At 39.2% G+C, this 14,225-nt stretch overlaps 1 protein-coding gene across 1 annotated transcript in view; it reads right to left on the reverse strand.

Moving 5' to 3' along the window:
- NEBL (nebulette) overlaps positions 1-14,225 on the reverse strand; it is a 111,024-nt gene that overhangs the window by 49,010 nt on the left and 47,789 nt on the right. Inside the window, 5 exon segments of the mRNA XM_045464332.1 lie at positions 1,417-1,527; positions 1,696-1,806; positions 6,861-6,971; positions 8,965-9,075; positions 11,723-11,833. Coding sequence (XP_045320288.1) covers positions 1,417-1,527; positions 1,696-1,806; positions 6,861-6,971; positions 8,965-9,075; positions 11,723-11,833 — 555 coding nt within the window.

A 14,225-nucleotide genomic window follows, 5' to 3' on the forward strand; every position in this document is an offset into this window, starting at 1 on the left:
GAAGTTAGCCATGATGGCTTGTGAAGAAAGGTAATTATTATTGAGACTCAGCACAGCATCATTACAACTGTATCCTAAATAATTAAAACTCCTTGAAGTTAGATGTATCCTTCTGTCACACATACACAAAAGCAATGCTATCAAGTTAAAGCAGGAATTCTGATGGTTCAGGTGTCACTTCCTATGGAAAGCCTTTACGCCTGATGCCTTACTTCCTGGTGGCATACATCACGCTTTGTAATATTTGCATGATTATTGATTATTAGATTAGTCTGCAGTTCCCCAAGGGCAAAACCAGGTGTAGTTTTGCACGTGAATGGAAGTATTTTCTGAATGAATGAATGAGATTGGCATTCTAGACACAGTAAATTTCCTCCACTGATTCCAATGGCCATTTGCCTATTTTACATATTTACTTTTAAGTTTAGTCAGCCGATATAGCCGACTTCTACAAGTTCATGTGCCAGCATGAGACACTGAGGACAGACAAACATGCACTTCAGGACCATCCAACAGCTGTATCATCTGAGGAGGCCGCGAAGCACACAAGTCCTCTGGCATTTGACGGCCATCAGGACACCCCCTTTTGCACCAGCAGGTGTTTGGACCCACTGCTTACGTTTTAACTGGAATGTTAACAAATTTGGTCAGATTTTGTTGAAAAGTATCTTCTTCATAAATCCCGTTAATCAAATGTAATTCCTTGGTCAGCTTTCTATAACCATTTTAATTTTTCATTCCCCTTTTATTATTTTTTTCCATTGGGATGCACTCTTTTCCTTGTACATTGGATAGCAAAGACAATATTCACTAATGAATTCTTTGCCCGGATCAGATTTTATCCAGAACTTCTTCTTCCATTGCATATAGTCTTTTGTGGTCATATTCATATCCAGCTTTTCTATGAGAGTTTTTTTTTTCCTAAAGGGTTTTCTAGAGGACATGTGACAGGTAGGTACACTTGGTAAATTAAATCTTACCAAGAAAACAGTTCTTCTCTTAATTTTTAGTTAATATTCTATTTCACCTTCCACCTCGTGTGGTTTTATTCACTCTTAGTTGGAGCTGATTGTTTTAAGGATAATATGCATTATGAAATGGTTAAAAGACAAACTCATTTTGTAATCATTTTCTGTAATGTGAGCACTGGATTCAAGTGTGCAGAGTCAAAAAATAAAAATAAAAAGATCAAAATGTCGTTGGACTCAAACAGGGGAGCCCGGACACTCAGTAACATCCATTGAATTGAATTTACAGCACTTGTCCCTTTTGTTAGTGAGATTAATCAAGTGTGGCCAATAGCTCCTTTATAATAGAGTGCACTGACTTTTAATACAATGCCCTCAAAAGATATCAATCTTAGAGACACATGAAGCATATGGTGATTGAATATCAGAAGAACGCATTCCTACCAACCTGGCTATAGATCTCCGATGCCCTCTTGGCTCGAAGCATGTCCGGGATGTCCATGCTTATTTGCATCCCTTTCCCTTTAATTTCATTTTCCAAGTCTTTCTTATATTCTTTCTAAAAGAACAGAAAATAATCTTCAGAGCTTTGCTTAACCTTCCATCGTAATGCAGATATTTGCGTGTTTGACGGTCAAAGCCACACGTGTGAAGACGCCATTTACGCTTTTTCTATACACAACTCACTGTGTCTGATGTCAACCTTGTATCCCCATCTGTTTCTCACCTGGCTGGCCATTTCGGATGCCTTCTTAGCTCTCTGGATATCAGGAGTGTCTGTGCCCACCTGCATGCCCTTCCCTTTTATTTCAGTCTCCAGATCTCTCTTATAGTCTTTCTGGAGAAAATAAAACACACAGTGAGGGCTCCACGCGAATTTGAAAAACCGTTGAAAACTGCGATGTCATTTTGGCATCAGGATCATGGCTTTTGACTCTTCCTTCTTTTATTTCTACAAAACTAGGAAGAGTTTTAACTTGTGGGAGGAACATGGCTTGGAGTGACTTATTCACAAGTAATCAGAAGGCTGTTTTCTACTAACCTGAATTAGGAGAAAGAACACAGCCAAGGGGAAAGTTTTTATATTTCAATATGATCAAATTGATCAATTATTGGTTAATATATAATTCATTTGATGAATATCAATAAAACGTGATTGTAACACTGTCACTTTTTGCTCTGTAGTGAATCATTGTTGGTTGCTTTTCTGGAATCCAGTCCCTCTTTCCCCCACCCCACCCCCCCCATTAGCTCCCTGACTGGCCAACAGGCAACTCACTGCTCCCCCGATGCAGTTGGGTGAGACTGGCCTAAGTCTGAGGGTCCTCTTGGGCTTACATAAATCATTAGACCCCATCCCTGGTGCTTCGTGACTGCTCCAGGGATAAGGGTGATTCTTTTACTACACAAGATATCAAGAAGTTTGTCTTCTTCTTCTAGACATGGGTGGAGAAGAAGGGGACCCCAGGAGCCGTGAAAAGCCTCTTTGCAAACAGAAGAAAGCCCGCCTGAGACCCGAAAACAGAAACTAAAACCGAATCACATGGTCTGGGCTCCAGATCAAGCCGTGCCTAGGGCTTCCTCTACTGTTTGGTTCTAAGAACAATAAATTATCTGAGAAGCTTAAACTGAATTATGTGTTACTCACAAAACAGTCATAATTACACACACACAACATGGCTCAGAGACTTGTCACATTTGAAAACTCATCATAAAAAATAGAGCAAGATGTGCACAAGTTGTACACTTTTCTGTACGTATGTATTCTTCAATGAAAAATTTTGTTCAAAGAAAACGATTGACTGTATCTAATTAAATTTCTTCTGAAACAGTTATTTCCTATTATGTTAACATACTGTAGATGTGCCATAATTGAGATTTGTACATTCCCTGTATAGAGTAAATGTTGGCTTGCTTATTTGTCATATCCTAAATTTTAAAAGGTATAAACAAAGATCTCAATCGCAGAGAAATATTATATTTTGCCCTATCTTCTATTCATAACTTGGCCTATTTTCACTGACTCAGAGCCTCAACTTCACTTTTCTGAATACAGTTTAAGTAATAGTATTTAACTTGCAAGATCACAAAAGTCATTATCAGTATGTCTATAAAAAGCCCCCCATTTTCAGTAAGCCTCTTTAAGGCCCTGAAAGAAAGCACTTCATTTGAAGGATAACGTATGTAGAAAGTGAGGCACTGGGGTGCCTGGGAGGCTCATTTGGTTGAGTTTCCATCTCTTGGTTTCAGCTCAGGTCATGCATGATCTGATGGTTTCGTGAATTCGAGCCCCACATTAGGCTCTGCATTAAAAGTACAGAGCTTGGTTAGAATTCTCTCTCTCTCTCTCTCTCTCTCTCTCTCTCTCTGCCCCTTTCCACTCACGATCTCTTTCTCTCTCTCTCAAAATAAATAAATAAACATTTACATTTTTTTAAAAAAGACACTGAGGCACTGACCATACACAGCCACCACGGTCCCAGGGTAGAAGTATGTCACTTAATTTTGCAATATGAATGTTCAAATCTAAAAGCGTTCTAAAGCACATAGACTACATAGTTCACTAGTGACATCATTTATGTATTAATGCACAATAAAACACTCTAAAACTTAGAAGGCTTAAAACAACATGACAGCACCTTTATTCCAAAAGGCAAGCCCCCGTGCACAAGAGCTTTTAGAGGCTCTGTCTGAGTCTTGTTTGCTAATGTCCTCTTGGCTAAAGGAAGTCCTATGGTCAATTCCATAGGTATTGGAGGGCTTAACTATTGGGAGTCATTCATGTAGCAATATATACCTCATTCATTTCTTTGAAAAATTAAACCCTGAACTACAGCAAAGTCCCAAAGTTTGGCTGAAATGAATGTGAACGCCTGTCAATTGGGTAAAATGGGACATGGCTATGATTACACGCAAATGAGATCTTTGGATTGCAAAGATAATAACATCACCACAACCCTGATGTATGGGCAATCATAGGACAGCTGACCCCCCCAGGCCTTTTTCCCCCCTCTTCTCAATAGCTAGCATCCAGCCCTAAGGTACACAGAGAAATTGAAAGCAGCATATGGTTGAGTAAAACAAATCTATACCATAAGAAGGAAAGACATGACATTCTAACATGTCATAAAAGGAGTATGTCTTAGAAACCTGTCTTAGGTAAACATGTAAAATCGCAAATTTATGTTCTTTCCACATTGCTTTCTCTAGGGCAAGGATGCTTTCTTTTGGTTTCAATTCTCAGGCCCATGAGGATGATTTTGAATCCTCTTCTCCAGCCTCGAATCCCTCACTCCCAACCCCCTTCCCCCAATCCAGTACCTTGAGTTGGATATTGCCCTCTCCTAATAAAGAGACAAACTTCAGAGAATTGTAAGTAGTGATTTGGTAGTTTCTTGGTAGTTAATTACGTGGCCCAAGGAAGCCACCACTAAAAAGTACGATTAAATCTACGAAATGAGTAACAAGACAGAGCTTGGACCAGGGCAGAGCAAAGTGGATGGATTTAGAAACCATGTTGGGGGTGGAGTCAATAAAGTTGCCGACAAAAGGAATCTCAGCGGCTTCGGAGACCTCACTGATGCCATTTGCTGAGAAGGGAGTGGAAAAGGAAAGCAGATCTGGGGGAAAAGTGAGGGTTCTGGTTTTGGCACGTAATATCGAGAGCATGTTAGTACACTTCACGTGTCGTTTACATGTGGCAATGCCTGTGACACATCGAAAGGTAAATGGTTGCATATTCACATCCATGTTATGAAACACTTAATCCTCCTGTAAGAATGAGGTAGAACTATATGACGTAACACGGAAAAGGGTCCATAATACGAAGCGAGAAAAACAAAGCACAGATCAAAACACATGGTATTTACGGATTTTTAAGTCCATGTGTGCCTCGTGTATGTTTATTTTATTACACATAAAAATAGATCTGGAAGGTTCTACAGCAAATTTGCAACAATGGCAATCTCTCAGAGAAGAATGAAAGGAGAGGTCTAGTGAAAGATTTTCAAGCGCCTGTTCGGCATGCAGTCCCCCAACTCAACCATTTCTAAATGAAACCCCTGTTGGTCAAGCATCTTACGCCATCCCCAGATGCTTTGTCTAAACCAGTTAGAATCATCCCATCCCCCTGGCCAGTCCCTAACCCTGGGCATGAAGCACCTGGCAGTTCATCAGCGGCTGCCTCCTACCCTCCAGATTTCCCGAGAGGAGTCAATCCTGAGCCAGCTCTTCCTGGGGTCACTGCAAGGGTCACATTACAGCTCTCAGGGTAGTTCCACTGAACCCGCCCCGCCTCCCACCCCCCTGCTCAGCCTTGAGGTAAGTGAGCAGCATGCCTTAACCTGCACCCCAATATTCTCTTTACAAATGCTTCTCACAAAATCACCTCTTTCCAAATACTCTCTGCTCCAGTGACTGACTTATTTATTTATTGTGCGAGTCGGGGAGAGTGACAGAGAGAGAGAGAGAGAGAGAGAGAGAGAGAGAGAGAGAATCGCATGGAGCCCAACACAGGGCTCGATCTCACGGCCCTGGGATCATGACCTCTGCCAAAACCAAGAGTTGAACACTCAGTTAACTGAGCCACCCAGGCACCCCCTCCAGTGACACCCTTACAGTCTCAAAATTGCTGGAAAAGTTAGAGAGGGAGGGAGCCAAACCATAGGAGAATCTTGAACACTGAGAACAATCTGAGGGTTGATGGGGGGTGGGAGGGAGGGGAGGGTGGGTGATGGGCATTGAGGAGGGCACCTGTTGGGATGAGCACTGGGTGTTGTATGGAAACCAATTTGACAATGAATTTCATATTAAAAAAATAAATAGTTAAGAAAAAAATTAAATTCCATCCTAAAATAAAAAAATAAAATTAAAAAAAATTGCTGGAGGAGTTCAAGAGGTATGGAACTGATTCTGAGGTATTTCCTTCCAAAAAATACACATATGGTCTGACTCCTGCACTGTGTTATCTGTTATCTATCATCTCATAGCATCTAAGCCAAAACTTCTAAATTAAAATCCTGTCGTTACATGTATTACATGAAGAGGAAAATATTAAATGAATGAACGTGGTCATTCATGATATAGAATACTTTAATACAAAATACTTTCATACAAAATGCTAACCCTGCAAGAATTTCAGGCACGGTGGTGAGGTCAACAGGGATTATTTCAAGAATGTGCAACCAAATCATGCAGAAATGGTTATCGATTTCATGTTGGAGTCTCAATATGTGACTTTTCAAGTTCTGTTCAGAGAGTTGGAAACACAGATATACCAGGCAGCACGTGACCTATCCTTTAAAATAAAACAAACATAGGGGCGCCTGGGTGGCGCAGTCGGTTGGGCGTCCGACTTCAGCCAGGTCACGATCTCGCAGTCCGTGAGTTCGAGCCCCGCGTCAGGCTCTGGGCTGATGGCTCAGAGCCTGGAGCCTGTTTCCGATTCTGTGTCTCCCTCTCTCTCTGCCCCTCCCCCGTTCATGCTCTGTCTCTCTCTGTCCCAAAAATAAATAAACGTTGAAAAAAAAATTTTTTTTAAATAAATAAATAAATAAAACATAGTATGAAAACATTTATTGTAGCCTAGACGAATGTGAAATTTGTTGTATTACAAGAATAAGGTAAGAAGGTGTGTGTGTGTGTGTGTGTGTGTGTGTGTGTTCTATTAACATGACTTCCCCCCAAGTTTTCTTTGATATATTTAAAGGAAATGAGTAAAGCAGAAACTGTAAATTTTCAAACAAGCATGATGATTTGGAATGGTTTCCATTCCAAACTTCTACACTAGTCACAAAGCTTTGGGAAATTCCATGTGTTAATCAGGTTGTGAATACGATTTGTTCAATTCCAAAATACAGGTTTTAAGGCATCTGCACCATTCGCTCCACTAACCTGACTAGCTATCTCTGAAGCTTTCTTGGCATGTTGTATTTCAAGGGTGTCAGTGCCAATGTGCATCCCCCTCCCTTTAATTTTTGACTCCAGGTCTTTCTTGTATTCTTTCTGCAAAAAAAAAAAAAAAAAAAAAGAAAGAAAAAGAAAAAGAAAAAAAAGGCTACATTTCATAATATTCATACACTCTGGGGATAAACATACTATCTATAATCAATGATACCAAAAGATGGCTGAATATATAAGAAGAAAATACAGCTTACTTCGTACTATGAATGATCACCTAGAACTCAATTTTCTGAGCTGCTTAGAACTGTATCACTATTCTCACTGAAGAAGAGTATAGGACGCTCTGAAGGTTGCTATGATACACGGTGAGAATTTTCACTGACAACGGTCTGAAGGGCTGGAGGATAGAGAGGTAGGTTTAAAGAGAGTTGATGCTAGAGAAAGAAGGCTGGCTTTGAGGCCAGAGCTCTCAACTGCGGTGTGACACAAGGAATGTTTAACACTTCTGGTTTACTCATCTGCAAAACGGGTGTAATAATTCCTGCATACAGGATCCATGTGAGGATCAGTGAGACAGCATATAGCATAGTGTCCGGGGAAGAATAAGTATTCAGTAACTGATAGCTTCTTTTGGTCTTTTACTCCTATTTTCATATGCTAAGGCTCATTTATTGCTGTTCCTTCTGCCATCATGCCATTCAACTGTATGGGGATGGACTCTGCCATTGCGAGTCAAACGATTTTTCCAAGCATTACGGACAAGTGATTACAAGCTCTGCATCTGAATGTGGACTGCACATGTCACCCTAACAGAAAAATCTGTACAGAATTACTAATTTCAGAATGTGTGATGACAGTATTAGCCAAAGACATCATAGTGGCTTTTCATGCTTTCTTTAGCTTATTTAAAGAACATGAATATGGCCAACGAGGAGTATACATTTTTTTAAAAACACATAACAATCTTGAATCTTTTATATTAAAATATGATACGCCTAAACTACCAAAGAAGTTAACTAAACAAATGAGTGACCATGAGAACCATACCAGATCATCCTCACATTACACTCCTCTGGCTCCAGATACAATGATTAGGACGGATGGGTGTGGGCACAGGATACAAGTGGATCCAGTGAGATTCAATCCTAGGACCTTCACTGTCACTATGAGAAACAGGTGCTCACTTCCCACTGAGATTACTGGCACAGATGTGAGTCACCCTACTGTGAGGAGGGGCCATCACTTGGAGGCAGCCTCCCGAGGTTGAAGCAATAGAGAAGATAACAGAACTGAGAGATGAGGGGAGACATCATTTGAATTCCAACCTGAAGGAGACTTGGCCTTGAACTTCGCTATTCATAAGCCAAAACATTCCCTTGGTTGCTTAACCGGGTTTGAGTTGGGCTCCTATCATTTGCAGCCTGACGAATGGGGTCACCTTCATCACCACCATCACAGGTTACCAACATCCGGGGACACAACTTTAAATTTCTCACCGCTCAATTGAGTTAGACTCTCCTCCGTGCACAGTGTCATTACCCGACACCAAAGTAACATACCACGAGGATGAAAGAAAGCACTGAGTGCTTCAGGAGCATTCCATTCCTTCCTACAAGTTCCATGCCAAGTAAGCAACGGATTTCATTTCCCAAAGAGGTTGCCGTGGGCTCACCCAGCAGCTGGGGTAAGGGCTGGAGGGCTCCGCTGGGCTGGGAGCAGGAGAGCTCGTGAACTGTACTGCAATTCTTGATGGAACACAACGCCCGTCCCCAACCTTCTGCCTTTCACTTACTTAAAAGATCAAGTTAAATCTCATAAAAGTAGTCGGGCTTCTCATTTAGTCTGATTTATGTATATTTCTCTACAGTGGGGAAACGGTCATGGTTCTCATGCCACGTGGAAAGGAGATGGTGAACATACTTTTTTTTTTTTTTTTTTAGTTCATCGACTGGGAAATGACAACTAGGACATAGCTACTCGTATTCATCTCATACACAGAAGTTGTGGACTGTCTATAATCTTGGAGAAAGATTTACAGACAAGGAAATCAGCTGAGAAATCCCTACATTCTCAGCTGGTGAATAAATATACTCACCTCACTTGCCATTTCAGATGCGCGTTTTGCTCGCTGAATGTCAAGAACGTCTGAGTTAAGTTCCATTCCTTTCCCTCTTATTTCATTTTCCAAATCTTTTTTATATTCCTTCTATGAGACAAGAACATTACAGTTCAACACTTCCTGGGACACTCTTTAACTGGTAAACCGTTTCTCATGTTTTCTAGAGATCACAGAAAGGAGAAAATATTTCTAGAGAGAAATGAATCAGACTCTTGAGTATTTACGCTCCTTATTTCCCACAGAGACTTCATTTTCTCTTTTAGTCATGTTTAGGGTGGCTTCCAGTATTATCAGTAATTTCCCTTTCATCCTTTCTTCCAATATATTTTGGTACCATATTGGTGCCATATTTTAAAAAGATGTCTCCCTTTTAAGTGGTGAGGAAGGTCTTAGGAATGGATGCTTCTTATTAATTATTTGAAGTATTTCTTTGAAAGCTGTCTATAAAATATGAACCACCAACAGATCACAGTTGAAAAAGAATTGAAAATTACAAAATCAAAAGGACTGATGTAGCCAAAGTTTAAAAAAAAAAAAACCCACTTTATTCAGATTCATAAAACCAAATAATTTCCTACAGATTGATAATGCATAGTTTGAGTGTCATCTATTTTGACATTATATTTTAAGTAGATCCAAATGTCTTTACTAATATTTATATATAACTCGGGGTGTTTTTTCTGCTAATGAATTTCTTTTTTTTTCCTACTGAATGCATTACGAAAACAATATATATCTTGATCCAATTCAACTAAGTCGCACTTATGACCAACTTGGCAGATAAAAGATGAGGCTTCCTCTAATAATAAGAAGTCATGTTCCAGTTAATTCTAGGGTTTATTTGATGTTATTTTCTCCTTGTCCAGCATAATTAAATTAGCTAGTCCTCTGCTTAACTAATAGCCTACAAGACATTGTAATGACCCGAACGTAATTTTGGAAAGAGCTCTGGAGTCCAATGATCTGGATGAAAGTCAGAGTGCTTCGCTTATTTGGTCATGTGACCTCCAAAAGACTTTAAGTAACTGAGCCTTGATTCCACACACACAGGCAAAATGAAAATAAAAATACTTTTTCCACCAATGTCTCAGGGCAATTGGGAGAATGAAATGAAGTATGAAACAATATTTTGAACATTCTGAATGGCAGTATAAATGTAAAAACCATAATAAAGTAAAAACTGCAAAGACAATTTAAAGCTAAGTGCTTATACTTAGAAAAGTTACAATTTCATTAAGCTACTGAGAGTCCTTTTAAAAGAACTGAATTAGAAGATTTTTTAATCATCGTCTTCTGGGCCATTTCCTATTCTGATGCATACGTTCTGAATCAATAAATCTAAAATAAGATTCATTCAAAAAGAGAAATGAAAGAGAAAGTCAATGGCATGTACATTAAAGTCATTTATGGACCTTAAAATAGACCTTACACTGTCATTTGTATATAAATGCGAAAAAGATTTCCTTTTCAAAATTTCATATAAATAGTGCATATCTTTTAAATGGAAGACAATAATAGTAGGAAGTTGCCATTTGATTAGCCTTCAACTTCAAAAAATTTTATAGAACTGGCAGTGAGAAAAGGTAGGATAGCACAAGCACTCTTCCATAAATTATTCACCTATTTCAGTCCCACATACATCGCAACAGTGAAGCACATTAAATTTCTAAAAGCAGTTCAATGGTAAAGGCCAACTGGCAGTCAGTTATTAAGGAAGTTCATGTAGGTAATTGTACTTGAATTTATTTCACTGGTTTAAGATATTTCTTTCAGGAATAATTTCTTCAGTTCAAAATTCAGGGTGAAATGGAGGTTTCTAATACTTCCCCTTAATGTGAAAAGAATCTATTAAAAAAAATTTTTTTTGAAAGAGAGAGAGAGAGACAGAGCACAAGTGGGGGAGTGGCAGAGAGAGAGGGAGACACAGAATCGGAAGCAGACTCCATCCAGGCTCTGAGCCGTCAGCACAGAGCCAGATGGGGGCTCGAACCCAAAGATGGTGAGATCATGACCTGGCTGAGCCGAAATCAGATGCTTAACCAATTGAGCCACCCAGGCGCCCCTAAGGAGAATCTATTTAAGCAGGGAGTTGGAAAAGCTCCAAGTTACTTTTCAGGCATTAATAAACAAAAACAAAAATAAATTTTTAAACGGATGGACTAGGAGCATGATATTGTTAATCGTTAGGTTCGAAGACCTTAATGTTCAACAAAGGTAATCCATTAATTGTGAGCCAAAACACACCAAGTTAGGGGATGGGGAGAATCCTGCTGAGAGTAAAATGAAAAATCAACACGAGTTCCTATCGTCTATATGCTAAATATTTGTCCCCCTGAGAACACAATCCACTCATAAATAATGTGCCGTTTATTCAGACCTTCACCTTGGAGCATCTCATTTCTGCTATCAGATGTCATGAGAATGCTACAGGGGTGCTGCAGAAAAAAACCAACTGTTTATAGATCTTCCGAGATATAACCAAACACAAAATCAGAATATTTTTCAAGTTTTTTCCAGGAAATCTGGGTGAGTTTTCCCCCCAACTTTAAGTGGAAATATTAACACACACTTTCCTGTTTCTAATGAAAATGAAAAACTCTACTAACAAAGGTTAAAGTGAGAGTGGGGGAACGGATTAACATCTTAAACAGTAGAGAACTGTCGGGTAAATACTTCCTGGGTTCTTTCTTTAGTTTTCTATCACAATATTTAATAGTAAATCGCAAGATCATACCTCTTTCAGAAGGTTGGTGATGTACTTAACATGTAAAAATTCTGGAGTCTTGTCTAAATCGAGTGATGACCTTCCTTTAATCTCCTTCTCAAAATCCTCTCTGTAAACTTTCTGTTAAATAAAACCATGTAATTTTAAATTTAAGAAAATACTAGTGACTGTTGAGAAGATATTAGTACCAGAGTTCCCAGAACAAAATTGATGTTTTCCTTATATAATTCTACCACCTCAGAGTCATCAGAGCCACAAGAACACGATTCCACCTTTACCGTAAATTTTAGAATTCTACCAAACAAAAGGAGAACCGTTAAGTACCAACTGCCTCTGGGAGAGCGCTCTGAGTGAGGCTACTTAACGTCTTACTAGCGTGTCACTGTTTGACGTCAGCTGGATTGGCGAGGAAAACCAGTAAAGTTGGCTATTTGCGAATCACGTGACTGGTTCGTGCTAAAGGGAGTGGATCATCCACGGGGGGAAAAAATCTGGTTTCAAGGAAGGCCATTTAAAGCACAATAGCATTAATGTTGAGGTTCTTCTCACCCCTTTCAATGTTATCCTTTTGTGAATTCAGCAAAGACCATCTCTAAAATGTAATGGAGGCTGGTGCACATTTTCCTTTAATGATTTTGGCATTGAGACTATTTCTCTACCATCTATGGGGTTTGATATGAATTAAATTACACTGTGAGGAGTCTTCTCTCCAACCTGACAAATTGTTCTCTAGGTTCACAACAAGGAATGAAAAGGGGAATGCACACAGTGCTGTGGAGGGCAGGCATCCATACCCCCACTTGCCCCCTTGACATTCTCTGCCATCCTTTGGCTAAGATTCCCTCAATTCCAACGTTTGAACGATGCGTTTGAAAACCAACGGCAACTCATGCGTTAGGACTATAAAACCAATCTCTCCCAATAACAAAACTGTCCATCCATGTCCTTCCATGTCCATACTTACCAGACAAACAAAAGCCCGTATTTTACCAGCTAAGTATTTTATTCAAATTGCATCACAAAGATGATAAGGGTAAATTTCTGCATGAGATTGTTACTAATGCAAAATGAAAAGCCATTTCCAGGTTCATAATATACTTATTGCAGAGATAGGTAATTGTATTAAGGAGTTCTCCCAAGCCACGAGGGAGGGTAAGAGAAGCATGTCGTTGCCTCACCCGTATTTGTGTCACAAACAGCAGGTTCAACAAATGACCTATGTAGAACCACACACACACACACACACACACACACACACACACACACAGAAAAGGCCACAATAGATGTCCTGGAAATACTAAATTTAACAAAGTGATTAAGAAGTTGCATTGAGAACATTCTGAATTAAAGGAACTATAGATATTATTAAAGAACAATGAGAAATTGTCCCCTTCTTTATGTGGAACTAACCAAAATTATACGGTTATAAAGCTGAATCCAGGGCATTTCCAGACTAAAAAATGTCTCTTTAAAAAAAAGTAAAAATATAAATATGGGTATGTTTATTTACTTCAGATAATTGACTTCAAAAATCCTTTCTTCTATGAAAAAAATATTTTACTGAAATAAGTCATTGAGGATGGTTGATTATGACCAGAACTGGCCAACACATGACTAGGGGGGGAAAAAAAAACCTTTAGTATGCTTTTTGTCAAGAGAGCTATATTTATGAAACAGAAGACAAAGAACTTTCCAAAGCCAGATTTAGAGGTTTCTTCTAGAAAGCCGACTGATTAAACCTATACCTAGAATAGAAGAAAGTGAGAGAAGCCTAATTATAGGCTGTCACAGAAACATTAGTGACTATTCCTGAGATCATAAACACTTGGCTTTACCCATAGGAGGTTCAGGAAGCTCGTTGACAAGCTTACCTCTTAAGGATAAAAACCATCCCTAAGCCAGATGGTTCTCTCTGTGTCCACTTTGTTGGATATCTTTCACATCGACTGATCTAAAATTTTCAGATATTTTATGTTTCTAGCCTTTAGAGTATAAATTTGGTCTCAAGATATTTTCTATTGGGAGATTTCTCTCTCTCTCTCTGTCTCCTCAAACCCTGCTGAGCAGAAACATAATTGCTGAGCCTAAAAATCCAATAGCCAATGGCTATAATTAAAGGGAAAACATGTCTCAGCCTCTGCAAAAGATAATTCCCCCCCTAGCGACAATATCAGAAATCAGAATAGTGAAAATTGAAAGCCAATATTAACAAAAGGCCCACTCAGCCCCCAATGTAAGCAAACTCCACAGCATATAATAAATGTATTACTACAGTTAAACCTTAAAGCTGTTTGCACCTGATGTCAAAACAGCCAACCAAAAGGAATCGATTAGTTCATTTGACAGATTTTTATTTTCAGTTGGCAACATTTTATTTTCCTTTTGTACTAGGTAGCCACACCAATGGTAAAGGCAAAGGTAGCAGACTTCTAGAAACAATAGCACTTTTCCGGTGCAGAAGGTGCCTTTAAAATTCCTGTCATCGGCATAGTGAAATCTGTTCTTAGGGAAT

This window comes from Leopardus geoffroyi, chromosome B4 (assembly GCF_018350155.1).
Source record: "Leopardus geoffroyi isolate Oge1 chromosome B4, O.geoffroyi_Oge1_pat1.0, whole genome shotgun sequence".
NCBI lineage: Eukaryota > Metazoa > Chordata > Mammalia > Carnivora > Felidae > Leopardus > Leopardus geoffroyi.